The sequence below is a fragment of the Schistocerca cancellata genome, chromosome 1 (assembly GCF_023864275.1).
Source record: "Schistocerca cancellata isolate TAMUIC-IGC-003103 chromosome 1, iqSchCanc2.1, whole genome shotgun sequence".
Taxonomy (NCBI): Eukaryota; Metazoa; Arthropoda; class Insecta; order Orthoptera; family Acrididae; genus Schistocerca; species Schistocerca cancellata.
The window spans coordinates 747,048,705-747,062,676 of NC_064626.1; the positions used below are offsets into that span (position 1 = coordinate 747,048,705).

At 43.5% G+C, this 13,972-nt stretch overlaps 1 protein-coding gene across 1 annotated transcript in view; it reads right to left on the reverse strand.

Annotated features, from left to right (window-relative positions):
- Nucleotides 1–1,915: 1,915 nt before the first annotated feature.
- LOC126185878 (follistatin-related protein 5-like) overlaps nt 1,916–13,972 on the reverse strand; it is a 566,088-nt gene continuing 554,031 nt past the window's right edge. Inside the window, exon 17 of the mRNA XM_049928165.1 lies at nt 1,916–4,691. Coding sequence (XP_049784122.1) covers nt 4,462–4,691 — 230 coding nt within the window. The 3' untranslated portion in view covers nt 1,916–4,461. The remainder of the gene's footprint in view (nt 4,692–13,972) is intronic.

The window sequence follows — 13,972 nt, forward strand, 5'->3', positions numbered from 1 at the left end:
CCTTACTTACCCTGCAAATAAACAGAGATGCCCCTATGTACAGGAGAACAAATTCTTTTCTGTTAACTGGCTCGTGTGGTGGACAAACCAATTAAAAATCACACGAAGAAATTTTTCGAGATAAAGAAAGATTGCCATTGTGCAGTATTAAAGTAATTCCCCCTAAATGAGTACCTCTAGTGCCACCCTGCGATGTTTATTTTTAACGTTCGCTAAACAATTTGATGATAAAGCGTCAAAACTGCTCTTATCCCGTCGAGACAGAAAAAGATATAACATTCCGAAAAGACTGTATCAAAATAAATTGCATTGTACATCACCAGGTTTCTTCGCAAATATGTGGTGAAATGATGCGTTACGCTTGGTTTACTGCCAAACTGTACAATGAGAGGTAGCCTTTTATGAATGTAAACCAAGTTTAGAAGTTTTAAACAATCATGAAACTGTTAAAATGCAGTTTTTATAAAGTGTGCAAGATGCCGAGTAAATTAATGCTCCCCCTGTTTTTACGATAATATTACACCAGCACGATTAAGTCATCAACTATAAAATAATAATGTATTTTAGGAAGTTCACGTCAATGACAGAATTAAGCGTCGCAAACATAACTTTAGGAATACAAATTAACAGAGAGATTATTTGGCTGGGGTATAAGGATTTACTGATTTCTCTTTGTGTATTAAATCTTAATGACATTGCTTTACCTCTTTCGTCAAGTTTTATTTATATTATTTGCTAGGAAACATGAAATTATTAAGTTTGCTTTGTGATTTAGGAGCCTACTCATTACATTTTCATTTAGTTTTGTTTTCGAATAAAGATGTCTAGAAAAATTTAGCGACGTTGGATTGCTTTTTTTCGATATGTTCTATTTGTATTTGACTTCTTTCCTAGGAAAGTTTATTTTGCCTCAGTGGCAGAAGTATTTGCGAAAGTTTACATCAGTGACAGAATTAAGAGCCACAATCTTATCTTTATGAGTGCAAACTAACATTGAATTTAACATTGGATTTACTGAATATATCTCAATACATCAGAACGGCTGAAGAACGCTCTCAAGAATCCAAAGAAAATCTCAAGGTAAGACTAGCTAGGGCTTCAGAACTTCAGGCTTTAACTCGCTCTTTGGAAACTCCTTCCGGAAGCGAGGTGCGAAGAAACTCTGATTTCGTTCGTCAGTACCCTTCACTCATGGAGGCGTTGATTTACTTCTCTTCAACGTAACAGCATAGAAGCGGAAATTTTGATGGGAAGTGGGGCAGCCATGTGAGTTTTTATACCCCGAATCCCGTTTATTCTTAACAATTTACCAGTTTGCTTTAAACGTGTATAATTCCGACTGAGTTTATGTTACGCCATGACCGTAAACAAAGCATAAGGTCAGACACAGCAGTTGCGGACGTGGATCTTCGTGTTAGTTGCTCTCTCTCCCATGTTAATGAAGCAAACAAGTTCTTTGTTCATATACCCGATCACACGACTTCAAAAGTTATACACAAAGAAGCTTTGTAAGTTAAAAACAAATTCCACGTCGACGAACTATCAGACACAGTTATAAATAAATGATCAGTAACACGGGGTTTCTCTTTTAGTGAGGAATAAAGGAATGGAGAAATGCTAGAGTTTAACGGTTCACCGACATCGAAGTCAGTAAAGCAAAACGTTGAAAATGACAGACAAGAATGCGGAAGGTAATTGCGCGCGTGCTAGTCTAAGGACTCTTAAAGCTTAGATCCGAATTTCTGGGAGGGGATTTGAGCCTCACACCTCCCAAATACGTAAGAGGTAATGTCATGAGAGCTGCGTCACGTCACTGGGTACAGGGAATAGTTCCAGGAACTAAAAGGATGCTGTTAGAGGTAGGACAGTGGAACTTACTTCTTTCTTTTATTTTTATTTAAGGTGATGAATAGCGCTTTATTTAGTGTAGAAAAGTACAGTCTCTCATGAAAGCATTAAGTCACCTGGAATAAAGACAAGAGGAGAGGTACGACAAAAAAAGAAGAAGAACGAAACCGTTTAGTAAAGGACTGGCTGCTCGTTTTAGATTAATATATTAACACGATGGACTGACAGGGTTAGACCTGTAATGGAAATGTATTTTAGCAAGAAAGTGGTTACATAGTTACTACTTCTACATGATGTACTATAAGTCTACATTAGAGAGGGAAGTTACAAAAAGTGTACAAAAAGATTTTTTTATACATTATGACGACTTTCGTTAAATATCGTTTAGTAAATTAGAAAGACTAGAAATTTTCTTTGTTTTATTAAAAAATACATACCAACACTGCTCTTTTATTTGTACACATACACACGCAAGCGTCACACACATCAAACAGCAGAAATTACACGTATGTTGCCTTAAACACATCTGAGTTCATGGACTGCACGACATGCACCGGTTCCTTATTGATTCACGGACGTAAAAAATAATACGGAGGAATATGTTTAAACATACATTAATCAAGAAGCTTTCTGCATATGAACTGCTTTCTGTATAAAAGTATCTAGGCCCTGCGCATGAACACAGTGAAGCTGTCATGGAATTTGAAAAATCCGATTTGTTCAACAAGAAACTGTATTGTGCGTATTGGCAGTCCATATTCACAAGCAATTGAATTATTAAATGCCTTAAACCGATGTTACATTTATTACCCGATATTTTGTTGTTGAATGAAGTAACATGTAATACCTTTCCAATTACACATGAATAATCAAATAACTGATTAACATTACACATTTAATTTTACAAAATGCTGAATCAGGCCTTGCACGACAACCATTTACATTCAAAATTCCACATACCCTTCTTTTTAGAAGATAGAGCCACCTTTTCCTCATAAACTTACGTTTACTGAAAGACAAAACGGTTCAGCTTATTTTATACGATTTTGCAGGACTACAGAAAACTTTAACTGAGTAATTAGAGGGAAGAATCACTCCAATTTGCTAAATAAAAACGTTATTTGCGTATTAAGACTAAGCAGGTTTACCATGGAGTCTACGCCGTAAGTGGTGTTCGCCTTACACGCGACACTACGGAGGGAAAATGTAGTGCCTAGAATTACAAAATATCCTTACGGCAAATGAAAAGAATTTTACATATTTGTCATCTTCGCACATCCAAACTACGTCGGAATATTCAATTTTGGCGCTCCCAGAACCAGTAGTATTTTGTAAAATCTGTCATCACAAATTACCATAAACTGTTATCGTACCATATATAGAAAATCATGTACCAGTAATATTTTATTCTTATTACATTCTCTTAACAGCAGTTTTCAGCTGACGTCTGAGGCCTTTGAAGTTCTGAATGCGATGTACCGGTCATGGTGCCATACATCCGCAGCCCCTGCGGATGTTCCGCCGCTGTTCCACTGTGAAACGACACAACATTGTTGTGCTCCTGTATTCTATGCTAGAGGTGTACGTGTACGTGATGACTATCAGAATTAAAAGAATTGTGAGTGTTAGGCAGTTCTGCGATTCTCGGCAGATCAAAAAACTTTGGCCAGAAGTGCTTCTGCTCTGTAGTAGAGACGGTGGCGCCTTCTGTGACAGACAAACTTTTATCAACTGTGTTGCTGGTGAACGCCTAAGTCGACACTGCTGAACAGAAAATGATTTACTGCTATACGTCAGTTCTTAGTTGACGGGAAGAGACATTCAGATATTTATAGATTTCGGATTTTGCGTGAAATACACCAGGGAGTTAGTAACAACTACCGTATTCCGACATCTTTTATTTGAAGGAGACAATACAGATTATTTGAGTACGATGTGCGTCACTCATTTTGGCAGTCTTCTGTGTAACTTCTTATTACAGATCCTGTTAAGGTACGGAAGTATTCTTCCTAATGGGAATTTATTGATTAGTTTGCTATTTTACTTGCTGCTAATAGAAAGAGCATATAATTGTGATGTCCTTGATGTATCTCTCGTCGAAGCATTTACCTGTTCAGGAGATGCATTCTGACGAAACTGGAAACGACATTAAAATAGGTGTCTAGCTATGTTGCATTCTTAGTATGTATACTATGCATATGTAACACAATTTTCTTTCTGCTCTTGTATCCTGGAAGCTACGGATGATAAATGTGTGGAATGTGTTCAGTTCCTTCCACGCGGAGACCTTCAGTGGATTGAGTGGAGTGAGGAAGGTATACCAATACAGAAATAAGCGATCTCCGACAGCCAGTTGGAAGGTAGTGACAAATAAACAGAATAACACAAAACAATTAACAAGCATTTCGCGTACTAAATATACTCCAGAGGAATCTCTGCATTGGAGAGTGTTTCTCTTTTTCTCTAAATGGCCCACGTCTCAATGTTCTTGTGGAACGACTGTTGAGGTTTGGTCGTAAGCGTCCTGGTGAGGGTGTCGCCTCCCGGCAGTTGGAAGGAGCTGCCTCGGTAGCGGCGCGTTGCACGCCGGGAGGCGGTGACGTCGCCCGGCGGCTACTGCAGGCGCATCGTCACCCAGACGACGGCGCGCGGGTGCACGAGTCCGCCGATCTCGCAGTTGACGGTGCGCGTCTCGCCGTTCACGACGAACAGCGCCTCGTTGGCCGTGGTGACCATGTAGTGGCCGAACACCGCCGACGAGGCGATGGGCCGGTTGGGGGCGCCCCATTGCGCAAGCGCGGGAGACATGGCGCGACCCACGCCGGTGATCATCTCCACTTTACCTGCGCAACAGCGTTCCAGTTCGTACACGCGAATCAAAGTCAGTGAACAAATATGGACAGGAGCACGTAATCTCTGCGTATACTCAGTGAGGTAGGCCTGTCTAACAGTGGCGGTGGCAAACACAGGCTGTTTAAAAAAGAAAAATAGGTGTGAAATCTTATGGGACTTAACTGCTAAGGTCATCCGTCCCTAAGCTTACACACTACTTAACCTAAATTATCCTAAGGACAAATACACACGCAGGCCGATGTGGCCGTGCGGTTCTAGGCGCTTCAGTCTGGAACCGCGTGACCGCTACGGTCGCAGGTTCGAATCCTGCCTCGGGCATGGATGTGTGCGATGTCATTAGGTTAGTTAGGTTTAAGTAGTTCTAAGTTCTAGGGGACTGATAACCACAGATGTTAAGTCCCATAGTACTCAGAGCCATTTGAACCATTTTCTTGAACAAACACACACACCTATGCCCGAGGGAGGACTTGAACCTCCGCCGGGAACAGCCGCACAGTCCATGACTGCAGCGTCCTAGACCGCTCGGTTAATCCCGCGCGGCCAGGCTGTTTCAATATACGAGGGATGGAACTTTAATAATGGCAACTATTTATTTACAGCTCGTACAAAATACGAGTTTCACAGTTTTACTGACCTCCAAAGTAGTCACCAGCATTGTGTATAACCCGTTGCCAGCGATGTGGAAGTCGTAGGATACTCTTAGCAGTGACAGTTGTGTTGACAGTTCGAGCGGTGCAGTCTATTGCCCCACGAATTTGTAGCAGTTCTGAAGTGAATGCCGGGAAGTGTTTCCTTCAGTTTAGAAATCAAGTTGAACTCACGAGGGCTTAAGTAAGGGGAGTGCAGTAGGTGGTATAGCACTTAGCAGCCCCATCAGTCAAACAAATCAGTAACAGTTTGCACTGTACGTGCTTGAGCATTGTCCTGCAAAATGATGCTCTGGTCCTGCAGAAAGTGTCATCACTTCTGTCTCTATGCTGTTCATTTTTGGAACACAACCTACGACCAGCTTAGAAGTGATGACACTTTCTGCAGGATCTGACCATCATTTTGCAGGACAATGCTCAAGCACGTACAGTGAAAGCTGTTATTGATTTGTTTGACTGATGGGGCTGCTAAGTGCTATACCACCTACTGCAGTCCCCTTACTTAAGCCCTCGTGAGTTCAACTCTATTTCTAAACTGAAGGAAACACTTCCCGGCATTCACTTCAGAACTGCTACAAATTCGTCGGGCAATAGACGTCGCCGCTCGAACTGTCAACACAACTGGCACTGCTAAGAGTATCCTACGACTTCCACATCGCTGGCAACGGGTTATACACAATGCTGGGGACTACTTTGAAGGTCAGTAAAACTTCGGAACGAGCTGTAAATAAATAGTTGCCACTATTAAAGTTCCAAACCTCGAACATAAACGATTTATCAGCAGTTTCACTGTTCGCAACCGATGCTGTTGGTTACAGGGAATTTTCGTCGTTGGACGATCGTAAGGACTTATAGAAAAATTTCAGAAACTTGTAGTTGATATAATGAATGGCAGGTCTCTTTAAGTGTGAGTACTTGTAAGATAATCCTTATAAAGGAAGTCGTAGAGTCACTAATACTATCTATTATTGATTATGGCGATCCTAGTCTCCAAGGACTTTAGTGTGAGAGGTCAAGTTGTCTGGAACTGGCGATGGAAGTTTGTGTGCTATACATTCGTGATGTACGGTGTTTTGACGATACCATGCCTGCCTATGAAGTTATTATGGCTATGTGATGATAAGCATAGAGGTTATCATACACTGTGTTTGCTGTATCATCTTCTCAGTCATTGCAGTCCTCCTTTCTATTTATCTTCCCCCATTACACTGGAACCCGACTTTGGAACAAACTTCCTCAAAACATTAAAGAAATTGAAATCTTCTCAAACTTCAAAAGACGGATAATTTTTTTTTACGAGGGACGTGGTCTGTTGCTTGACGTTGGCCGAAAGGAACATATTTTAATCAGTAAAGTGATGACGGCTCGTGACTTTATCACACATTGGACGTTTATCATTGAAGATGGTTTATATCAATTGAGGAGGGCAGAGAACTTCACCGAGTCACGCCAATTGTTACTCTGTGGTATTCTGTAACAACTCCCTATGCCATCTGACGTAGCATTTATACAGGGTTTTACAAAATGGTACGGCCAAACTTTTAGGAAACATTCCTCACACACAAAGAAAGAAAATATGTTATGTGGACATGTGTCCGGAAACGCTTACTTTCCATGTTAGAGCTCATTTTATTACTTCTCTTCAAATCACATTAATCATGGAATGGAAAAACACAGCATCAGAACGTACCAGCGTGACTTCAAACACTTTGTTACAGGAAATGTTAAAAATGTCCTCCGTTATCGAGGATACATGCATCCACCCTCCGTCGCATGGAATCCCTGATGCGCTGATGCAGCCCTGGAGAATGGCGTATTGTATCACAGCCGTCCACAATACGAGCACGAAGAGTCTCTACATTTGGTACCGGCGTTGCGTAGACAAGAGCTTTCAAATGCCCCCATAAATGAAAGTCAAGAGGGTTGAGGTCAGGAGAGCGTGGAGGCCATGGAATTGGTCCGCCTCTACCAATCCATCGGTCACCGAATCTGTTGTTGCGAAGCTTACGAACACTTCGACTGAAATGTGCAGGAGCTCCATCGTGCATGAACCACATGTTGTGTCGTACTTGTAAAGGCACATGTTCTAGCAGCACAGGTAGAGTACCCCGTGTGAAATCATGATAATGTGCTCCATTGAGCGTATGTGGAAGAACATGGGGGCCAATCAAGACATCACGAACAATGCCTGCCCAAACGTTCACAGAAAATCTGTGTTGATGACGTGATTGCACAATTGCGTGCGGATTCTAGTCAGCCCAAACATGTTGATTGTGGAAATTTACAGTTTGATCACATACTGACGAAACTAAAATGAGCTCTAACATGGAAATTAAGCGTTTCCGGACACATGTCCACATAACATCTTTTCTTAATTTGTGTGTGAGGAATGTTTCCTGAAAGTTTGGCCGTACATTTTTGTAACACCCTGTATACACCAGAAGATGCAACTTAACAGTCGCGAAACCAGTTGTGTGTGGCTCTAGCCGACGTAAACAAATACAGCTACAGCGGACTGTTGGACCTTTCATTCAGTTTTATGTTTTAATAGTTTTAAGACCTGTATTTAAACATATATTACCCTATATGACTTGTCAATATATTATGTTCAAAAGATGGCTAATGGCCCACCTTCTTTCACTATAGCTATCTTTTGTCCAGGTCAATCTCCTCAACCCTCCCTCCCCCACCACTTTTCCCTCAACTTATCTACCGTGTTATCTATTTAAATTTTCTTCTTTCCTTGGAGCGATTGTCACTTTCATTTCAATCTTCTCCTCTTTGACTATCCCTTCCACTTCTTCTAATACCAAACAAGGCCTCCAAAGTGCTAAACTAATCAGTATCATTGTTAATGTCTCCATTGTTTTCTTATTATTATTGGTGTTACTATTATTATTGTTATTGCCAATTACAACTTTTCGTTATAATCCTAATTTTTGTTACTGAGTTTGTTATGTAATAACTAATTAATATCATTCTTAATTCCTCCATTATTTTATTATCATTGTTAGTCTTGCTATTATTAATAATGTTGCCAATTATTATTATTGTAATTGTTATGTAATATTTTTCTGTCTGTGTTGTTACTGGCCACATGAATGAGAGGGCCTTATCGCCTTAATCGTTCAGACTAAGTATGCAATAAATAAATACAACAAAGAGAAAGTATCCGGTAGTGGCTGAGCAACTTTAGCACACCAATCGTGTAAGTATTTAGTGGGAATACTAAGAAGCGATATGAAATGGGACGATCACGTAAGATAAGTAGCAGGCAAAGCTATTGAAAGACTGAGATTTGTCGTGTGGGTTCTTGGCAAATGCACTGCATCTGTAAGGGAAATCTTATACACGATGCTGGTGCGACCAGTTATAGATTGTTGTTCCAGTATTTGGAGAAGGTTTGACAACAGGCGTCGAACAAAATCTGAGACGAGCTACTAGAATCATAAAAGGTCGATATAGATCTTAGGAAAGTGTAACAGAAATGCTCAGGGAATCTTTGGGAGAAAGACGGTGTTGTTCTCGCGCACTCTCTTGTTGGATAAATACAGAGAACATGTATCCTAAGAAGACGTGCGATCTTGCTGCCACCAAAGGAGGAGTCTTGCGTAGGGATTATAACAATAAAATAAAGGAGATTATGTTCCCTAGTGAGGCATACAGTCATGTTTTACTCACTCACTACGTGGATGAATTGGAAAGAAAACGAACAGTATTGGTAAGGTTCAAATGGTTCAAATGGCTCTGAGCACTAAGGGACTTAACTTCTGAGGTCATCGGTCGCCTAGAACTTAGAACTACTTAAACCTAACTAACCTAAGGACATCACACACATCCATGGCCGAGGCAGGATTCGAACCTGCGACCGTAGCGGTCTCGCGGTTCGAGACTGTAGCGCCTAGAGCCGCTCGGTCACACCGACCGACAGTATTGGTAAGGTAATGTGGTACAATGCATTACGCAGTGGCTTGGGAAGTGTATATGCCGATGTAGATATTTTAGGTACCACGGAAGGACTCTCTCCTGCATTGTGTGGAAACCAATAACACCACCGCAGGAAGATTAGGGTTTAATGTTTCGTCGACGACTAGGTCATTGGAGGCGAAGCTTGGGGAACTTTGGGGAAGGAAATCACCAGTGTGTGTTTCAAATTAATCATACCCCCATTTACCGTAAGCGATTTACGAAAACTACAGAAAAAGTAAAAATATCTAGCCAGAACTTCCGTCCTTCCCACTGCGAGTCTACTGTGCTAACCTCTGAGGCACTTCGCTCGGTCGGTACCTCCGTAGTAGGCAGAGGCAGTCTTTCTATTGCCACGTGACGCCTCGGCTCGTTGTTCGGACAGTGTGTCAGGTGGTGTAGTGTGTGTGTGTGTGTGTGTTTGTGTGAGTGTGTGTGTGTGTGTGTGTGTGTGTGTCTGCGCCTCATATGGTACACGCTGAGAATCAACGATTGTTTCTTACGTAGAATTATGGAATACCAGAGTCTAATAAGGCATGTCGAGTTGCCTTCCTACGAAAATTTCCTGCTGCAGGCGTTCCGATTGATTCGACGATACAGAGAGTAGCAACAAATTTGAAGAGACTGGATCTTGTTAAGCCGGCCGGTGTGGCCGTGCGGTTAAAGGCGCTTCAGTCTGGAACCGCGTGACCGCTACGGTCGCAGGTTCGAATCCTGCCTCGGGCATGGATGTGTGTGATGTCCTTCGGTTAGTTAGGTTTAATTAGTTCTCAGTTCTAGGCGACTGATGACCTCAGAAGTTAAGTCGCATAGTGCTCAGAGCCATTTGAACAATTTGGATCTTGTTAAACAAAAAGAAAGCCTAGGAAACTAATTGTTTTGTCTCAGGATAAACTAGAAGGCTTAGGAGTGTCCTGAAAAGGAAATCCGAGTATATCGTTACGCCGTTTTGCACACAAATTCAAAACGAAATGTTCCAAAATTTGGGGCAGTGTGTGTGTGTGTGTGTGTGTGTGTGTGTGTGTGTGTGTGTGTGTGTGTGTGTGTGTGAAGCCGGCGTAACTAATAACTATGGAAACAGTTATTACAAGTTGGAAGAAAACTTTAATATGTTCAATTTACAAATATATTAATTAGAATATAAAGTCTATTAAAAGTGTCATCATGAATATAACCAATTTGGTGGCCTAGTGGAGTCTTTCGAGTATTTGCTTAGCGACTAGTTGTTAACATCCTGTATGGCAGGGCATTCTAGTAGAGCGAGGGCCCAGTATGGCAAGTTTAGTGCCCTCGAATGTCTTCTTCTGAAGCTTTCATGTGGAGATACCCAAGCAATAAAACCTTCTTTACTCCCTTCCTTTTAGAAGAGTGAACTGAGAACAGTGTCGATATACACAGAAATAAAACTGCATTTCTTCCTGCAACTGACTGACGAGGCCACCCTGTATCCAGAGTTACGTCCTATCTGTTTTTCCTCGTTAAGGAAAGATAGTCATGAGAAACGAAACACTGCTTGGGCTGCAAAAGATAGCCTCCACCAGTAGAAGGCTTTGAACGCTCTATTAGATACTTCAAAAAATATTAAACAGAAAATATTGTGAATGTGACAGAGGGCCACGGAGGCTGTGTAAGCCCCAGCACGTACAGTCAGAGGGTGGAACGAAGCTGAGCGTCAGCGAAAGGAGCCGCCCGTATCTCATATCCGCTACCGCTGTCCCACGCCAGCCACCAACAGGTGGTGCGAGCACAGCCAAGAACTGGGTCTCTGTCGCAGCTGCGGACGTCACTACTTAAGGCCGAGAAACTGCTTTTTCGCTCGCTTTTATTACCCGTAATGTTTCTCTTAATATACTGAAAGGCGAATGGCTAGGCCCAAGCTTCAAGAACTGTGTGTTTGAGTGGGGACACTCCAGCCAAGTTTTCTGTCTTATGATGAAATTGCTGAAACCGCGTGTCGGCATTTCAGTATGAGACATTCTCTGTTGTCTAACCACGGGGACATGGGCTCCCATTTCGAAAACTTTTGTATCAGTATTTGACAGCCAAGAATTCACTGTGGTTTTAATCGCAAGCGTACCAAACTTAAAGAGCCAAAGGGCGCTGCGACTTTAGACTGAGGGAAAGCCTCTTTAATAATATGAAATAAATAAAAGTTCACGTATTGAATGAACTTCTACAAGATTTATCCCCTCTTTGAACCATTGCCTTTGGATAATTCTAAGTAGTAGGAAACACGACCGCCGCTATGATCTTCCGCTGATGCCTGGTTAGTCAAGAGGAGTAAGCTCGACTTCCAGAGAATAACGGATGAATCGCCCCCCCCCCCCTCCCCAGCTATCCAGATTTACGTTTCCTGTGATTTCCATAACTCGCTTAAGATAAATGTCGGGATGGTTCCTTTGAAAGGGCACAGTTGATGGCCTTTCCCATGCTTCCCAAATCCGGCCTTGCGCTCCCTCTCTAATGACCACGTTGTCGACTGGATGTTAAACTCTAATGTGCCTTCTTTACTCCTTTGCTTTTAGAAGAGTGAACTGACAACAGTATCGATATACACAGAAATAAAAGTGCATTTCTTCCTGCAACTGACTGACATGACGCCTGTACTAACAGGTACCAGACACTTACCACAGGTTGGAAGATGGAACAGTGCATGGCAAATGCACTGACTGGCCAATTCAAATGCTATTTGTCGAAATCAGTACACAAGTTTGGTCTAGTCTGTGAATGATGAAGATGCTGACTTTGAAATGTTCATAATTACGATGAAGCATGGCTGCATTTTTGGGGATGGACTCGGAAAACAATCGACGCCGCAGTTCTGAAAGCCCTCATCGCTTATACCATTGCACCACAAATAAATTACTTGGTGTGACTGGATAAAACTAAGACCCATTTCTTGGCTAACGCAAGAAGCCAGAGAAGCAGGTCAAAACAGACAGGTGGACAGAATTAACTCCAGTGCTATCTGCTGATATAGCGATAACAGCTGCCGAAACGTCAGGGTGGTTATCCCATTTCACTGTCAAGTGGAGGTGCCAGGAGCGTATCGCTACAACAGAAAGATAAAGACACCATGGCCTAGATGGCCCGCGGAATTGTTGTGGCCTACGTGACCAGACCCAAAGTGGTGGGAAAACAGGTACGGACCGAACCTGTATACACTCCTGGAAATGGAAAAAATAACACATTGACACCGGTGTGTCAGACCCACCATATTTGCTCCGGACACTGCGAGAGGGCTGTACAAGCAATGATCACACGCACAGCACAGCGGACACACCAGGAACCGCGGTGTTGGCCGTCGATTGGCGCTAGCTGCGCAGCATTTGTGCACCGCCGCCGTCAGTGTCAGCCAGTTTGCCGTGACATACGGAGCTCCATCGCAGTCTTTAACACTGGTAGCATGCCGCGACAGCGTGGACAAGAACCGTATGTGCAGTTGACGGACTTTGAGCGAGGGCGTATAGTGGGCATGCGGGAGGCCGGGTGGACGTACCGCCGAATTGCTCAACACGTGGGGCGTGAGGTCTCCACAGTACATCGATGTTGTCACCAGTGGTCAGCGGAAGGTGCACGTGCCCGTCGACCTGGGACCGGACCGCAGCGACGCACGGATGCACGCCAAGACCGTAGGATCCTACGCAGTGCCGTAGGGGACCGCACCACCACTTCCCAGCAAATTAGGGACACTGTTGCTCCTGGGGTATCGGCGAGGACCATTCGCAACCGTCTCCATGAAGCTGGGCTACGGTCCCTCACACCGTTAGGCCGTCTTCCGCTCACGCCCCAACATCGTGCAGCCCGCCTCCAGTGGTGTCACGACAGGCGTGAATGGAGGGACGAATGGAGACGTGTCGTCTTCAGCGATGAGAGTCGCTTCTTCCTTGGTGCCAATGATGGTCGTATGCGTGTTTGGCGCCGTGCAGGTGAGCGCCACAATCAGGACTGCATACGACCAAGGCACACAGGGCCAACACCCAGCATCATGGTATGGGGAGCGATTTCCTACACTGGCCATACACCACTGGTGATTGTCGAGGGGACACTGAATAGTAGTGCACGGTACATCCAAACCGTCATCGAACCCATCGTTCTACCATTCCTAGACCGGCAAGGGAACTTTCTGTTCCAACAGGACAATGCACGTCCGCATGTATCCCGTGCCACCCAACGTGCTCTAGAAGGTGTAAGTCAACTACCCTGGCCAGCAAGATCTCCGGATCTGTCCCCCATTGAGCATGTTTGGGACTGGATGAAGCGTCGTCTCACGCGGTCTGCACGTCCAGCACGAACGCTGGTCCAACTGAGGCGCCAGGTGGAAATGGCATGGCAAGCCGTTCCACAGGACTACATCCAGCATCTCTACGATCGTCTCCATGGGAGAATAGGAGCCTGCATTGCTGCGAAAGGTGGATATACACTGTACTAGTGCCGACGTTGTGCATGCTCTGTTGCCTGTGTCTATGTGCCTGTGGTTCTGTCAGTGTGATCATGTGATGTATGTGACCCCAGGAATGTGTCAATAAAGTTTCCCCTTCCTGGGACAATGAATTCACGGTGTTCTTATTTCAGTTTCCAGGAGTGTAAATAATCCCCATTTTTAGTCAAAAGGATCACACACAGTCTGGCGGCCATCGTCTACGAGGAGAGGTCTA